Source organism: Pinus tabuliformis, chromosome 6 (assembly GCF_031772625.1).
Source record: "Pinus tabuliformis cultivar Carrire ecotype Pingquan chromosome 6, CPIR1, whole genome shotgun sequence".
NCBI classification, from domain to species: domain Eukaryota; kingdom Viridiplantae; phylum Streptophyta; class Pinopsida; order Pinales; family Pinaceae; genus Pinus; species Pinus tabuliformis.
In genome coordinates, this window is record NC_142292.1 from 2,024,769,738 (window position 1) to 2,024,783,766 (window position 14,029).

Sequence of the window (14,029 nt, forward strand, 5' to 3'; positions counted from 1 at the left end):
ATTTGTCATTTTTAACTTGGTTAACAAACTTTACTTGTGGATAATGAAGATGTTTACAATTTAATTAATATATTCAGATTATAATTAGGTTTTAAATGAAATTGAATTGATATTTAAATTTATTTTTCAATTTGATTCATATGTTACTTATGGATGATGAAAGATGTTTACAATTTAATTAATATATTCAGATTATAATTGGGTTTAGAATGTAGGTTTTCAAAAACAACAGGGAAAGTTATGCAAATAAGCTGGTAGCTAGCTCTTGGATAATCTGTTTAGCTAAGGGTTTGTTTGGAAGTTGGGAGCATTTATTGTGAGATTTTATAGAAAAAGCATTTCATTTTAAAATGTAAGCCTTCAAAAACAAGCGGGAAAGTTATGCAGATATGCTGGCAGTTAACTCTTGGGATAATCTATTTAGCTAAGGGTTTGTCTAGAAGTTGGGAACAGTTATTGTGAAACTTCTAAAAAACACTGAATACATCAAGCAAATAAAAAAAACAATGTCTTATAAACTATTTTTAACTTTGTAAACATTAAATAAAAAACAAAAAAGGTAAAAAAACTAAATACATTAAGCAAATGGAAAAACAATCTGTTTTATAAACTATCTTTTAACTTTGTAACCATTAAAATAATTTTATTTTATTTTTTATATTCATATTAGATTTAAAACAAAAAAAATATCTGACTCCATTACAAATTTTGTAAGCATTAAAATAATTTTATTTTATTTTTTATATTCATATTAGATTCAAAACAAAAAAATATCTGACTCCATTACAACCGCAAATGAAACGATCCATGTCGTTCCACCACTCTGCCCATTACAGGCCGTTGAATGCCGGTGCAAGATGCAAATAGTAATCCGACAAAACACTGATCAAGCAGCGTTAAATCTTCGTCGTTGATCCTTCCCTCATCAATCTCTGTAAATGTTTTAATTATATGTTATTAGTTTAAAAAAATTATAAAAACAAATATTTTAAATGTATTTTTTTATATATGTTTTTTGGTAGCTCGCTCTTATCACACTTCTTATAATAATAGATTTTACAATATTTTTCCATGTTATTTTTTTAAGACTAATACACTATTTTTCTATATATTTTTTACAATATTTTTCCATACTATTTTTCTTTTAAACTAATACACCATTTTTCTATATATTTTTTTCCATATTTTTCCATATTATTTTTCTTTTAAACTAATACATCATTTTTCTATATATTTTTGGAAATGTTTTTCCATGTTATTTTTCTCTGAAACTCATACATCTTTGTTATTTTCTAATGAGTTTTACAATATTTTAAAGAAATAAACCTCATTTTCCAATATTTTTCCATATTATTTTTCCTTAAAAAAAGTGTTTTTTTTGTTTTTTTAATAATTTAAAAATACTATAGTACTTTTCTAAATTAAAGTACTTTTTTAATTCAATTCAATTCTATTATTCTTCTTATTTCTCCTTTAAAGAAATAAACCTCTTTTTAATTTTCTTCTTGTGTTTTTTCTATAATTGATTTATCCTGCTATTCCACCATTTTACCATTTTAAGAATTTTTTTAAGCTTATTTCTTCTTTTAAAGCTTATTTCCTGTATCCTTTGCATCCCTGTATCCTTTGTATACTTTTCTATTCCACCATTTTACCATTTTATGATTTTTCCATTTTACCATTTTAAGATTTTTTTTTAAGTTATTTCTTCTTTTAAAGCTTATTTCCTGTATCCTTTGTATCCCTGTATCCTTTGTATCCCTGTATCCTTCGTATACTTTTCCTAGGATACATTAGACTTTTAAACTTGTTCCTTTCAATCTATGTAACCAAATAGACTGTTCCTTTTCATTCTTATCTAACCAGATACACTTCTTAAACGTGTTCGTTTCTATGATTTTCCTTGTAATTAATCTATTCATCATTTCCATCTCAATAGAGTAGTCTCGTATTACTGTAATGACCATGTAATGAACGTGTTATTTTCCATCATTTTTCTTATAATCAATCAACTTCAATTCACCATTTTCCATTATTTTTCCAAATTTTCATTTCGAAGAGATGAAAGACCACCCAGAAAGCAAGCAATCGTATCAATTCTGTTCAAATATTTTCCAAATTTACTCGATGTTCTTCGTTTTCATTTCGCAAAAGTGAATCATCAAGGGACTTGCAGAAGCCATCTATCATATCTGATGATAAAAGTAAATCACAGAGATCTCAAAAGCCATTTATCATATCTGATGATAGAAGTAAATCACAGAGATCTCAAAAGCCATCCAACATATCTGATGAAAGTTCGGAATCATCCACTGATAAATTAAATAACTTGTAAACATAACTCTCCTTACAAGGAATAAAGTTTAAACTGAACTTGCATAAGCATCTATATAATACTTACTCGTCGACTGATCAAACACCAGCCTCCTTAATACTTGAGGCTGGAGCCTGTCCCTACCTAACTTCCAACAACCAACCTTGTTGGATTCTGTCTGGATTCTGTCCAACTATCTCTAGTTGCGACGATAGCCTAACTACTTCTACTTGTAACGATAGCCTACCAGTCATGAAACTTCTTTGAGAAGTTACATCACCTATTGATATAAAACTAATAACATATAATTAGAACATTTACAGAGATTGATGAGGGAAGGATCAACGAGCAAGGTTTAATGCTGCTAGATCAGTCTTTTGTCGGATTACTATTTGCAGATGCACCAGCATTCAACGGCCTGTAATGGGCAGTGGTAGAACGACACCGATTGTTCCAATTACGGTTGGAATGAGTTCCCGAAGTTGCCATTCTTCTGTTATGACTCTGCCCATTATATTGACATCGAGGAGGAGGTTGGCCTGGACTGCCATGCAGGTTGTTGAGCTTCGAGTCTGCTGCACCAGTACCATCTTCCTGCTGGACGCTGTTATTGCAAACCTTTCCTCCTGTATCGTTTCTGGAATGCTCGAGGCCTCCCATTACTATTTTGTCAGTCAGATTATTGCCATTCCTGGGTGGATCAAACGCTAATGGTAAAAACTCGTTGGTGTCACAGGCGAACCTCGAATTGCGAAAGTGGTCTTCCAGGGAACGTCGACCCTGGCATTCAAAACCAGCAAACGATCAATGCAAGAGCAGCAGCAAACTATATTCAAGCACTACAGAACTACATTGAGAAAACACTGAATAGCTGTACTATTGCAGATATACATCATACATTTAGAAAAAGAACTTAATACCTGCACTCTTGCATATGTAACTTCGCATATTTTCCTCGAATTGAAGACCTCCCATCGCTGCTTATGGAAATCCTGATACAGCTTTAATGTGGCTTTCGCAGATGTAAAATTCACAAAAGCGTAGCCCAAATTGCACCTATTCCTGAAAAAATATAGAAACTAAGTGTTAGCTTTCATTTTGATACCCTACATGCACGAGCTTCTAATGCTTCAAATGATTAAAGGAATAGAGATATCACTTACTGGAAATCGATTGGCAGGTACACAAAATCATAAGCAGAAACTACCCCGTCTCGGTTGTTTGCTGCACAGTGTTGATCCAGCACAGCCAGAAGCATTTTCTGACTACAAAACAACAGCATATAACAAAATCAAGCAATCTCAGTGCAAAAGCATCAATTACGTATCATTAATATTCAATCGCACTTGTCTGAACAGATTTAATTTCCTGTCTGGTCAGAAATAAATTCAATTTACTAACAAAAGCCTAATGACTTGAATTGAATAGAAATCAATTACTAACAGAAAGAAAGACAGTTCGACCAGATACTTGCCTATATTTATTCGGAATGTTCCTGATCATCAATGTCGTTCTGGCCCAGGAGCTGTTGGATACCGCTTCAGCTTCATCGAAATCAAATTGTGAAATAACCTGCCCGCCATTTCTTCCATTCTGTGTTCTGCATGCAGCAGAACCAGTAGGAGGCCTGCAACCACTGGCCATGGAAGTCTTGCTAGAATAATCAGACTTAATATATGAAGCATTACCACCTCCTCTTCTTCCAAGCCCAAGCCCACTATCACCTCGGCCAACCTCCAGGCCTCCTATTCCTAGGCCAATGCCCATGTGACCTTGGGAATTGTTTTCTCCTTGGGAATCTGTGGCAAGAACATACGAGATATCTGAACCTGGCTTGGTACATATTTCTTTCTCTGGATTCCAGCTTTGCTGTTGTAGGTGATCGGTATTTGGAAGTTCAGTAGCACTGGGCATAAATACGGCTGCCTGGCTCCGGCTTTTCATGCGACCTTGGCCACCAGGTCGACTGAATTCTATTTTAACTCGTCTCCCGCCAATATCTTTACCATCCATTCCCTTTAGCGCACGAGCAGCATCCCGCACATCAAAGAACTCAACAAACTTGTGGTGCCCTTTCCATGGCGTCTCCCTCACCTCCTTCACAGCTCCTGCCAAACAACTCCCTAGACTATTCAGCAGAACTTTCAGTAAAACATCAAGTGGACGAACAAAAATTAAATATTATACATACCATAGGATTCGAACACTGATCTCAGTGTCTCAACTGAGATGTTGGCATCCAAATTGAAAACCACCAGAGTACCTTGGTTTACACTCTCGCCTCTATGGGAAAAAGGTACTGTATATTGAGCCCAGACAACCGAGCCTCCGATCAATCCCTTGGAAAATATCGGCATCCCACTGGTGAGTCCTTCATGGGGGAATTGATAGTAACTACGCAATTTTCTCTGTTGCACCATATGTTGTTCTTGGATATCTGTAAGTGCAGCTTTGGCATGTCTCAGGTCGTAGTAATGGACAGTTACTAGACCTTGTCGCCTGTTGAAAAGCTCCATTTCTCTAATGGGACCCCATGCACTCAAATCCTTTCTCAGGACCGCATCACTAATGTCTGTGGGTACCAAGCTCACAATAAGAGCTCGAGAAATCTGTTTACATCCAACAACGCTCAACTGAGCGCAGACAGACGGTACTGCAGAACTGCCATAATATGTAGGAGACTGCTGGACAGGGTGAGATACTAAAGGAATCGTGTTTACTTGAATAGTGATGCTAGGATCCCATGCAACTGGAGGAGGGGGCACAATTGGTGGAATATAATTCAGGCTCAGCGGCTGAGGCACACTGTAAACATTTACAGGCATGCCTGTGCTGAATTGGGGAGAAGAACCGTAGACAAGTTGTTGGGAAGGGTGACCTAACGTGGAATGAACAAAGTTGCAGTGAGGAAAAGGAGCAGGAGGCACCATTACTGGAGGCTGAAGGGAGTATATGGGTGTATATTCCCTAGCATCTGGATCGAGTTGTACGAAGTTCAGCGGTCGCTGTTTCTGCGACTCTCCATGAATTCTCCTCTCATCTCCTACACACAAAGCGCGCTTCAGCAGAAGACTCTTTTCTTCGTCGAATTCATTAACTTCTTGCGCTCCAGCTTTCAGGCTTGCTGGAACTATCTGTTCACTGGAGGTTTGCAGGATATTGTTATTTACAACAGTCTCCGCTACAGTTCCCTCGCCACCGCTTCCCATTTTCCTGTACCACAATCAAACAAAAAATCCAACATTTGTTTTTCAACACATACAAACACCCAGTCACCGCTACAATCTCATCAAAACCTAAAATAATATCAATTCAAAATAATGCTGGCTAAGCCATCTGCATTTACCTGGAAAATGGTTGGCAGTTCAGAATTACATTGAAATCTCAGAACTTAAAACTCAAACCCAAAAAACAAAGAAATAACATGAACTCGAAAATCAGCTCACCAATAGAAATAGAACACTCAGAATTCATAAGCCCAGATACCCTTGGAAGCAACTGAATTGTATTCCAAATTCTCTTGAACCATTAACTTTAAAATTACTACCCATTGAACATCTCAAAAACTTGAAACAGAAAGAGAAAACGTGACAGAATTTCACTACCAAAACATCATAAAACCCCAAACCCAGAATCTGAACTGCAATGCAAGCTTTTTTAACATAGCAATCTGCACTAGCCCGAACCGGAGATAGCAGTATAACTTTACATATAAATAATAAAACCTTTAGCCTAAAACTCAAAAAGCCTACTGACAAGTAAAATTTCTCAACTAAAAACTTTCAGGGCACAAACAATATCATGAATGAATTCTAAACCGAATACAGATTTTCAAAATTTGAAAAACACAAACAAAAGCAAATGACATTTCAAACCTAAGCGGAGAACTAGGCCAAATGCAAACGTAAAGGCTTCACAAAATAACTTCAAAGAAGTTCTGCTTGAACAGCAGCATAGCATTAAATCGACCAGTTTACACCGTTTAACAGAAAATTTTAACTAAAGGTCTGCTAAAATAGAATAATTGAACTCAAATCTCTCAGGCTATCAACTTAATGAATCGACAGAAAACTCAACTTCAAACCTAACTGAAAAATTGCTAACAAAATACGATAACAAGCAAAACAGAACTAAAAATGCAGTCATTGAATTTCTGATACCTTAGATATTTGCAGTGTAACATTACATAGAAAACAATAAAATTCAACTCAAAGCCTGCAAAAGTGGAATTTAAACCGTGAAGCCTCAAACCAAAAGAACGGGCATGTATTCTATCAGAATTCCCTCGGACGATAAACTATCATATAAATAAACCATATGAAAGTCTGAATAAAGTGAACATTAGGGGAAATCATAGGCGGAAAAGTCTGAACTTCAAAAGAAGCCACATAATTAGGCAATAATTAGAAAAGGCATACCTGCTGTTTACAACTGAAGCCAAAAAGGCTGTCTGACAGGTAGCTTCAAACTTTGCCCGCCGTCTCTACAGACCGGTTTACCCTGAGTGTCTCTGGCTACAGCAAAAAGAATATACTTGACGACTCCACTTCTACCGGCGAAAAGGAATTAGGGCAAAACTCAACGAATCTGGGTTCAGACACTTGATTCCTGGACGAAACAAGATGGGACCTCTCTCAACTCCACTCTCTCCACCACCACTTCAAAGGCTCTGCACGTTAAGCGCAGGTAAAACAGCAAAACCAGCGACCTTACAATTTAAAACCACGCTACACCACACAGACATATATACAAATTCTCCACACACACGCCGCTCAACGCACCAATCCGTACACACTCGCCTCGCTCAGACTCATTACTGCGCTTCACTACTCACGATGGAAAACAACCTCTAAGTAGCCCAAACCTCTTACCGTCCGATAAAGAACCATTCAAACTGGTTTTTTTTTTTTCAGGTTTTTCTCAGAATTCGACGCTATTAATGTGAAGAATACGAATCTTTGATCTCGTCAAAGGTAAATTCAAGAAGCTTACCGACAACCTGAACAGAGAAATTTTCCATCCAAACTATTCTGGATTTTACAGAATTACAACAAAATTTTCCAAAAATAGAGCAATCTGAGTGCTTTTCATTTCTCCGCTCAAACTCCTGACACGGCGGTTTCCCGGACCGGAGAGTTGGGAAAACCTAAAACCTCCACGTCAGCACCACCGGTTTACCGGCGCCGGCAGAATGAAAACGTCGGCCGCCGTCCATCGGTCATGCTCGATCCACTTGTCGCTTTCCGGCCTATGTCTTATTTTGCATTTATTATTTCCCTTCTTGGAGATTAACTCGCGCCGTCCGATTATCGCGGCACAGCCGTCCGATGGCCCCCGAATATTAAATATGAGAGAGGCGCTCCGCCGCATATATTCTTTGTTTTATTGGAAGTGTTTACCGAAACAACCCCCGTGCACGCTTTGGCCGCCTATGTTACCGGGAGTGGGCCCACACTGGAATAATTATATTATTAAAACTGAATTTATTGATAAAACCCAACTGATCACTTTATGTGAAAAAAACATTTGAGAAGCTTAACATCTATTTATAAGAATATTGTTAAAATCGAAAATTTTAGTTAGAAAATATTAATATTATTTTCCCTGCAACAATAGTATATTTAAAATTATAATTTTTAATTATACATATATTAAAATCATAATTTGAATTAGAAAATATTTTTGTTTTTTCAAACGGAAGAATTAGAAAAGATGATTATATATTTAATATTTTGCATGAGATATATAGTGTGTATATATATAATATGATTATGTATTTAATATTTTCCGGCAGTATATTTAAAAGATAAATAAATATATATATATATATATATATTATGATATTTATTAAATATCAATAATATTATATTATTGAAAAAAATATTATTATTTAATAAAATATAGTCTTATATATATATATATAATTATAACCGGATAGTTTCAATTTGCGAAAATAATATATATAATTTAATATAATAAATAATAAATATATTTAATATAATAAATATATATTAGTATTTTATATATATATATATATATATATATATATATATATATAGATAGATAGATAGATAGATGTCACTTAATTTATTTGTATTGTTTAGGAAAATCATACAATTTACTAAGTTAATAATTTGTAAGGGGTATACATTTTTATTTTTATTTTTCCCATAAGGAAACAGTCGTAATTTTTATTAATATGGAGAAATTACATTTTGCAGATGCTGTTGCATTCATATTGTGGACCAGAGGCCTTCCTTAAGAAGCCCCATTTGTCGTGACTCCACACAGGGAGTTCTAGTATCTGAGGCTGTATATGCCCAAACTTAGGAGAAACAAATACATTCCAGCTCTTTGCAGAGAGCACTGCTGAGACTGTTTCAGCTACATAGATGTTTTTACATGAAGTAACAGATATCAAAAGCTACATAAAATGGAAACTGATTATATGTGGGTCAAAGACCCATTCCTAGAAAATCTCATGAAAAGGTCTGTGATAGTACTGATGGGAAGTTCCATCAATCACCTCCTGGATCAGCCAGTCGTCCCGTTGATTTTGAGTTGCTTCTTTGGATAGCTGGTCCGCATCAGTGTTCTGTTCCCTGTATATATGGCTGCAGTTGAAGGATTCAAATGATGCGATTAGTCTTTTTGCCTCTTCGAGAATATGTCTCAGAGAGAAAGCATAGCAGTGTGTTGTATCGTTCAGCCAGTTACACACAATTTGTGAATCCCCAAATAATTGAAGGTGGCTGCACTGTTTCTGTATCGCGAAGTGAATAATATGTTTTGCAGTGCTTAATTCAGCGAAATTATTGGTGCCTCTGCCAAGCTTAATCTGGATTTTATAATAATGATCATCGCTGAGGTATAGCAATGCTCCTCCACCGCATCCTCTTTCTTGGGCAGAGCCGTCGAAGAATGCCCAAGGCTTCGATTTGTCCAGATTTATATGCCTGTTAGTGTGGATGGGTTTTTTAGGAGCTGCCGCAGGAAGTAAATCGAAGTCTGCAATAGTGTGACTCAGAATTACAGGCCAATGAGGCGCCTTGTTTTGAAATATAACCTGGTTCCGAGCAATCCATATTGCCCAGCAAACAAGCAGAGGCATGTTGATTGATTTTCCTGAATGCTTACGGCACCAATCGCTCCACGCCTCCATAATATTCGGACCCTGCCAGTCTTTGAGGGAGGGATAGTGAGTAGAAATGTTTTGCCAAAAATCTTTAGTAACCTGACATTTTAAGAACAAATGTTCTGTGCTTTCCTCTTCTAAACAGCAGAGATGGCATTTGAATGGACCATGAAATGATCGCTTCATAGGATTGGTTCCGGTAGGGATTTTGTCGAAGAGTATATTCCACATTAAAAGCCGAGTGCGAGGGGCAGCGCCAAGCTTCCAGAGATCTTTCCAGATGGGGAGGATATTCGAGGGCTTGAATGATTCCATGAGCTTTAAATATCCCAATCTGGGGGAGTATATGCCGTGATTTGCAATAGCCCAGATAATTTCATCGGGGCCTTCAGTGAGTCTGATATGAGCCTGCGTGAGAGCATCTATAAAGTCCCTCCATTCTTGATGCCACTGTTCAGGGATCTCTAAAGTGCGAGAGGTTGCGCAAGCCTGTTGCAGAAGGGAAGAATTTGCGCTATCTCCAATGTGCTTTATATGTGTAATGCCTCTGTTATGAAGGTGCCTTAACAGTCCATCAGATAATCTGTGTAAATTGTCGCACCCCACCCATGGATCCACCCCAATCCTTACATTGTTTCCTTCTTTGATACGCCAGGTAATGCCTTCCCGCAATAGAGGTAGTGATTGGAGAACAGCTTTCCAAATGTTTGATATATTGCGTCCAGGGTCATGTTGCTGACGGAACCAGTCCATGAGATGTGATGCCTTGATGTATTTAAAAAGGGCGACACGAGACCATAGGCTGTCTGTGGTCAAGAGATTCCAACTGAGTTTGGCTGCCAAAGCCTTGGCAAAGAAATCGAGGTTCTTAATGCCCCAACCGACCCAGCGTTTGGGTCTAGCAATGGTGACCCATTTAACCTAGGCAAATTGCTTCCCTGTGTGATGACCTTTCCATAAAAATCTAGCACAAATGTTTTCTAATCTGTTCAGGATGCCGCAAGGTATCCAAGCCAAAGTCATCCAGTATACTGGTGTGGCTTCAATAACAGCTTTTATGAGAATCAATCTACCAGCTCTTGAGAGATATCTGTGATACCAAACCTGCAATCTTTTCTCCACCTTTGCTATTAACCAAGTCCAATGTGCAATCCGGTAGCCAAGGGGTTTAAGTCTATACCCCAGATATTTGATGCCATCAGCTAGATTTAATGAGCTGAAGGGGAATCAATGGGATGCATATGTAGATTCATGCTGAGTGCAGCCAACAGCCGTGATAGTGGATTTGCTTTCGTTTATCATCATGCCTGTGGATACATTTTTATTTTTACCAGATATTTCTAGTGAATTATTAATACTCTTCTATATATCTTAAGAAGACTAGTTTTTGATCAACCAAAAGAAATTTTAGATCTTACTCCAAGACCAAAAAGGTTGGTTTTCATCCCTATTGTATCATCTCCAAAGTGGCATGGCCTTGAGTCCTCTACTATATCATCTCCAAAGTGTCATGGCCTTGAGATATAGTGCCACATTGGAAAAACACATGCTCTTGACATGCATGACATTGAGATATAGTGCCAAATTACTTGGTTGATATTTGTAATTATAGTATACACTTAATAAATTTTAATTATATCATATTATTACATACTTTATATTTAATTGTCAATTAGGTTTATCTCGGACATTTGGGAGGAATGATTATTATCCTTCCCACTTGGGCTCAATTCCTGCAAGTGACATGAGAGCTTTATTGTTGATTGACCTTATGCCCTCCAAATTTTGGAATTTACCCCACTACAATCTTCGAAATGAAAGGAAGTATGAGGGGTTTAATACATCAACCTTACTATAGGGTTCATTATTATCGAATTAGGAATCCAAGAAAGAACATAAATAATGCCAAAATTTAGTGAAAGGATTTAGTACAAGCTATTTCTATGGTTGGGTGTCATTTGGCTTCCAAAATTGGGAATGAGGAGTTGCTAAGAGTCAAAGTTGATTTAGTGCCACGATGTGGAGAAAGGGTAAGTCTACCAGAGGAAATGATAGGTCACTTACAAGAAAGGGAGCCTAAGAGTCAAAGTTGATTTAGTGCCACAGTGTGGAGAAAGGGTAAGTCTACCAGAGGAAATGATAGGTCACTTACAAGAAAGGGAGCCTAAGGGTCAAAGTTGATTTAGTGCCAAGGTGTGGAGAAAGGGTAAGTCTACCAGAGGAAATGATAGGTCACTTACAAGAAAGGGAGCCTAATCTGTATGAACATTTGGAAGAGGGAGTAAAGCATTTGTAAATTTCATACTTTTGTTGTCTTGCATATATTTTGTACCATGGAGTATACATTGCATCCTCCTTGTGGTGTTTTCTTATGCATGCATCTCACCTTAGCTTCTTATTAAAATATAGTCCCTAATATTTATTGATTTAGGTTTCTCTAAGGCTCGTATCCAATGCTTCTTTGTGTTTGCACCCTCCTTATGGTATTTTTCTCGTGCAAGCATCTCACTTTAGCTTCTTATCAAAGTCTAGTCCCTAATAATTATTGATTTAGGTTTCTCTAATGGTTGGTCTCCAATGCTAGTTTGAGGTTGTTTTATTCTATTATTTAGTGAAAATAATACTTTCTTATTTATAGAACAATCATGTTTCTTGATGTTATACTCGTAAACTTTTATATGATCTTGTTGGATTTGCTCAATTTCCAACAATTCAAAGAATCATTCCCAAGAATCAAAAGCTCTTAAATGGCATTGATCCAAATGCGCATGCATTCTCACGGCCTGTGGCCATGTGAGTTGGCTCATAATTTTCAAGAAAAAGATATTATAATTTACGATAACATCATATACATTATTCCCCTATAATTATGCATTATACATAACATCAGTATAACAAATTTCCCTTTACTAATTCATGTGAGTTGGCTCATATTTTTCAAGCAAAAAGATATTATAATTTACGATAACATCATATACATTATTCCCCTATAATTATACATTATAAATAACATCAGTATAACAAATTTCCCTTTATTAATTCATGTGAGTTGGCTCATAATTTTCAAGAAAAAAGATATTATAATTTACCATAACATCATATACATTATTCCCCTATAATTATGCATTATATATAACATCAGTATAACAAATTTCTCTTTACTAATTCTAAAATTCAGTAATTTTAATTGACTATTTATCAATTTTGACGTTAACAAAAAAGAGATATGAAAAACATCATTACAATTTTTATTAAAAAGAAAATTATAATAATTGAGGTTACCAAAACCTCAAATTTATTTTCATATATATTATTCCTCTATAATTGTGCATTATAAATAACATTAGTATAACAAATTTTCCTTTACTAATTCTAAAATTCAGTAACTTTAATTGACTATTTATCAATTTTGAGGTTAACAAAAAAAAAATATGAAAAATATCATTACAAATTTTATTAAAAAAAATTATATTAATTGAGATTACCAAAACCTCAAATTTATTTTCCTTCTCATGAGGCTGCCTACCTAAATTAAAAGAATGTAATAAAAAAATACAATTATTCTTAAAATATACATAATTTATTTAATTCATAATTTATAAAAGAATTTTTGGAAATCCCAAAACAAAATCACAATTTTAATTAAAATCCAACCTTTTGGTTAAAATAATCTTTTTGTTTAAATATTAATCTTCCTTACATAATACAGGGATATAAGATTTTAATATTATAATAAACCAATTCAAAATTAATATAAAAAAATAATTATTATTTTAATTTTATAGGTATATTATTTTATAATATGATTAAAAAACCAATAAAATTATTATATATATAAACCATAAGAAAAACATATATATATTTTCCTTTCTCAACCCACATATATATAATTTTACCCACATATATATAATTTTATATTAAATTTTAAAATAAAACCAGTTTTTAAATAATGAGTATTACAATTTCTTTAACCCTAAATTATTACATATATTTTTGCTTCTTTTAATAAGATTATTACTTTTATGAAAAAACCGAGTAAACAATTTTATTATTGCATCTCCATCCCCATCCCAATTTGTCTGCATGTCCTCTTCTATTTTACTAAAGGTATTATGTCATCCTATGGTCTGAAACCCTTTTCTAAACTTCACCTTCCAATCTCCTCAGCATGTCTTTTATATAAAATTATTAGGTTCATAAATAGTCAAAGAACTTTGAGGGACACAAGAAAGAGTAAAGCTTACAACTTTAAACACCACATCAATAAAAATAAATCCTTGTCAATAATTAAAAATTCATTGTGAATCCATCCCATCTAGTAAAAAAATCCTTCTCAATACATGTCTTATAGTTAAAAATGAGGAGGAAATAATTTAATAAACACTCTCCAACATAGAGCTTAACATTATTGGGACACTCACATTCCTCAGGTGCATTGGATTCAGTTTAGTCGTTGGGAGGCATGTTTGAACAAATACAGCTTTTGCCAGCTCCTTCCTCTAGACCACACGCATTTTTGTGCTTCTCTGCTCTCTCCCCACTAGTATTAACAAATATATTCTAGGCATATGAGGGGACAT

At 35.1% G+C, this 14,029-nt stretch overlaps 2 protein-coding genes across 2 annotated transcripts; both read right to left on the reverse strand.

Moving 5' to 3' along the window:
• Nucleotides 1-2,683: 2,683 nt before the first annotated feature.
• On the reverse strand, nucleotides 2,684-7,333 carry LOC149267379 (protein terminal ear1-like). The gene is made up of 6 exons (XM_089411339.1): nucleotides 6,733-7,333; nucleotides 4,506-5,527; nucleotides 3,789-4,422; nucleotides 3,478-3,579; nucleotides 3,235-3,376; nucleotides 2,684-3,094 (listed from the first exon to the last, which is right to left on the reverse strand). Exons 2-6 carry the CDS (start codon nucleotides 5,521-5,523, stop codon nucleotides 2,684-2,686), a joined length of 2,307 nt encoding a protein of 768 aa, XP_089267465.1. The 5' UTR covers nucleotides 5,524-5,527; nucleotides 6,733-7,333.
• Nucleotides 7,334-8,783: 1,450 nt separating this feature from the next.
• Nucleotides 8,784-10,202, reverse strand: LOC149267380 (uncharacterized). Its single transcript, XM_089411349.1, has one exon. The coding sequence runs from the start codon at nucleotides 10,200-10,202 to the stop codon at nucleotides 8,784-8,786; it is 1,419 nt and encodes a 472-aa protein (XP_089267475.1).
• Between the last annotated feature and the right edge of the window lie 3,827 nt (nucleotides 10,203-14,029).

Coding starts and splice junctions, on each gene's coding strand:
- LOC149267380 (XM_089411349.1), bottom strand. CDS start 10,202: ATGGACTGGTTCCGTCAGCAACATGACCCTGGACGCAATATATCAAAC.
- LOC149267379 (XM_089411339.1), bottom strand. CDS start 5,523: ATGGGAAGCGGTGGCGAGGGAACTGTAGCGGAGACTGTTGTAAATAAC. Junction 3,580..3,788: donor AACATTCCGAATAAATATAG/GCAAGTATCTGG, acceptor GTTGTTTTGTAG/TCAGAAAATGCTTCTGGCTG. Junction 3,095..3,234: donor TTACATATGCAAGAGTGCAG/GTATTAAGTTCT, acceptor TTTGAATGCCAG/GGTCGACGTTCCCTGGAAGA.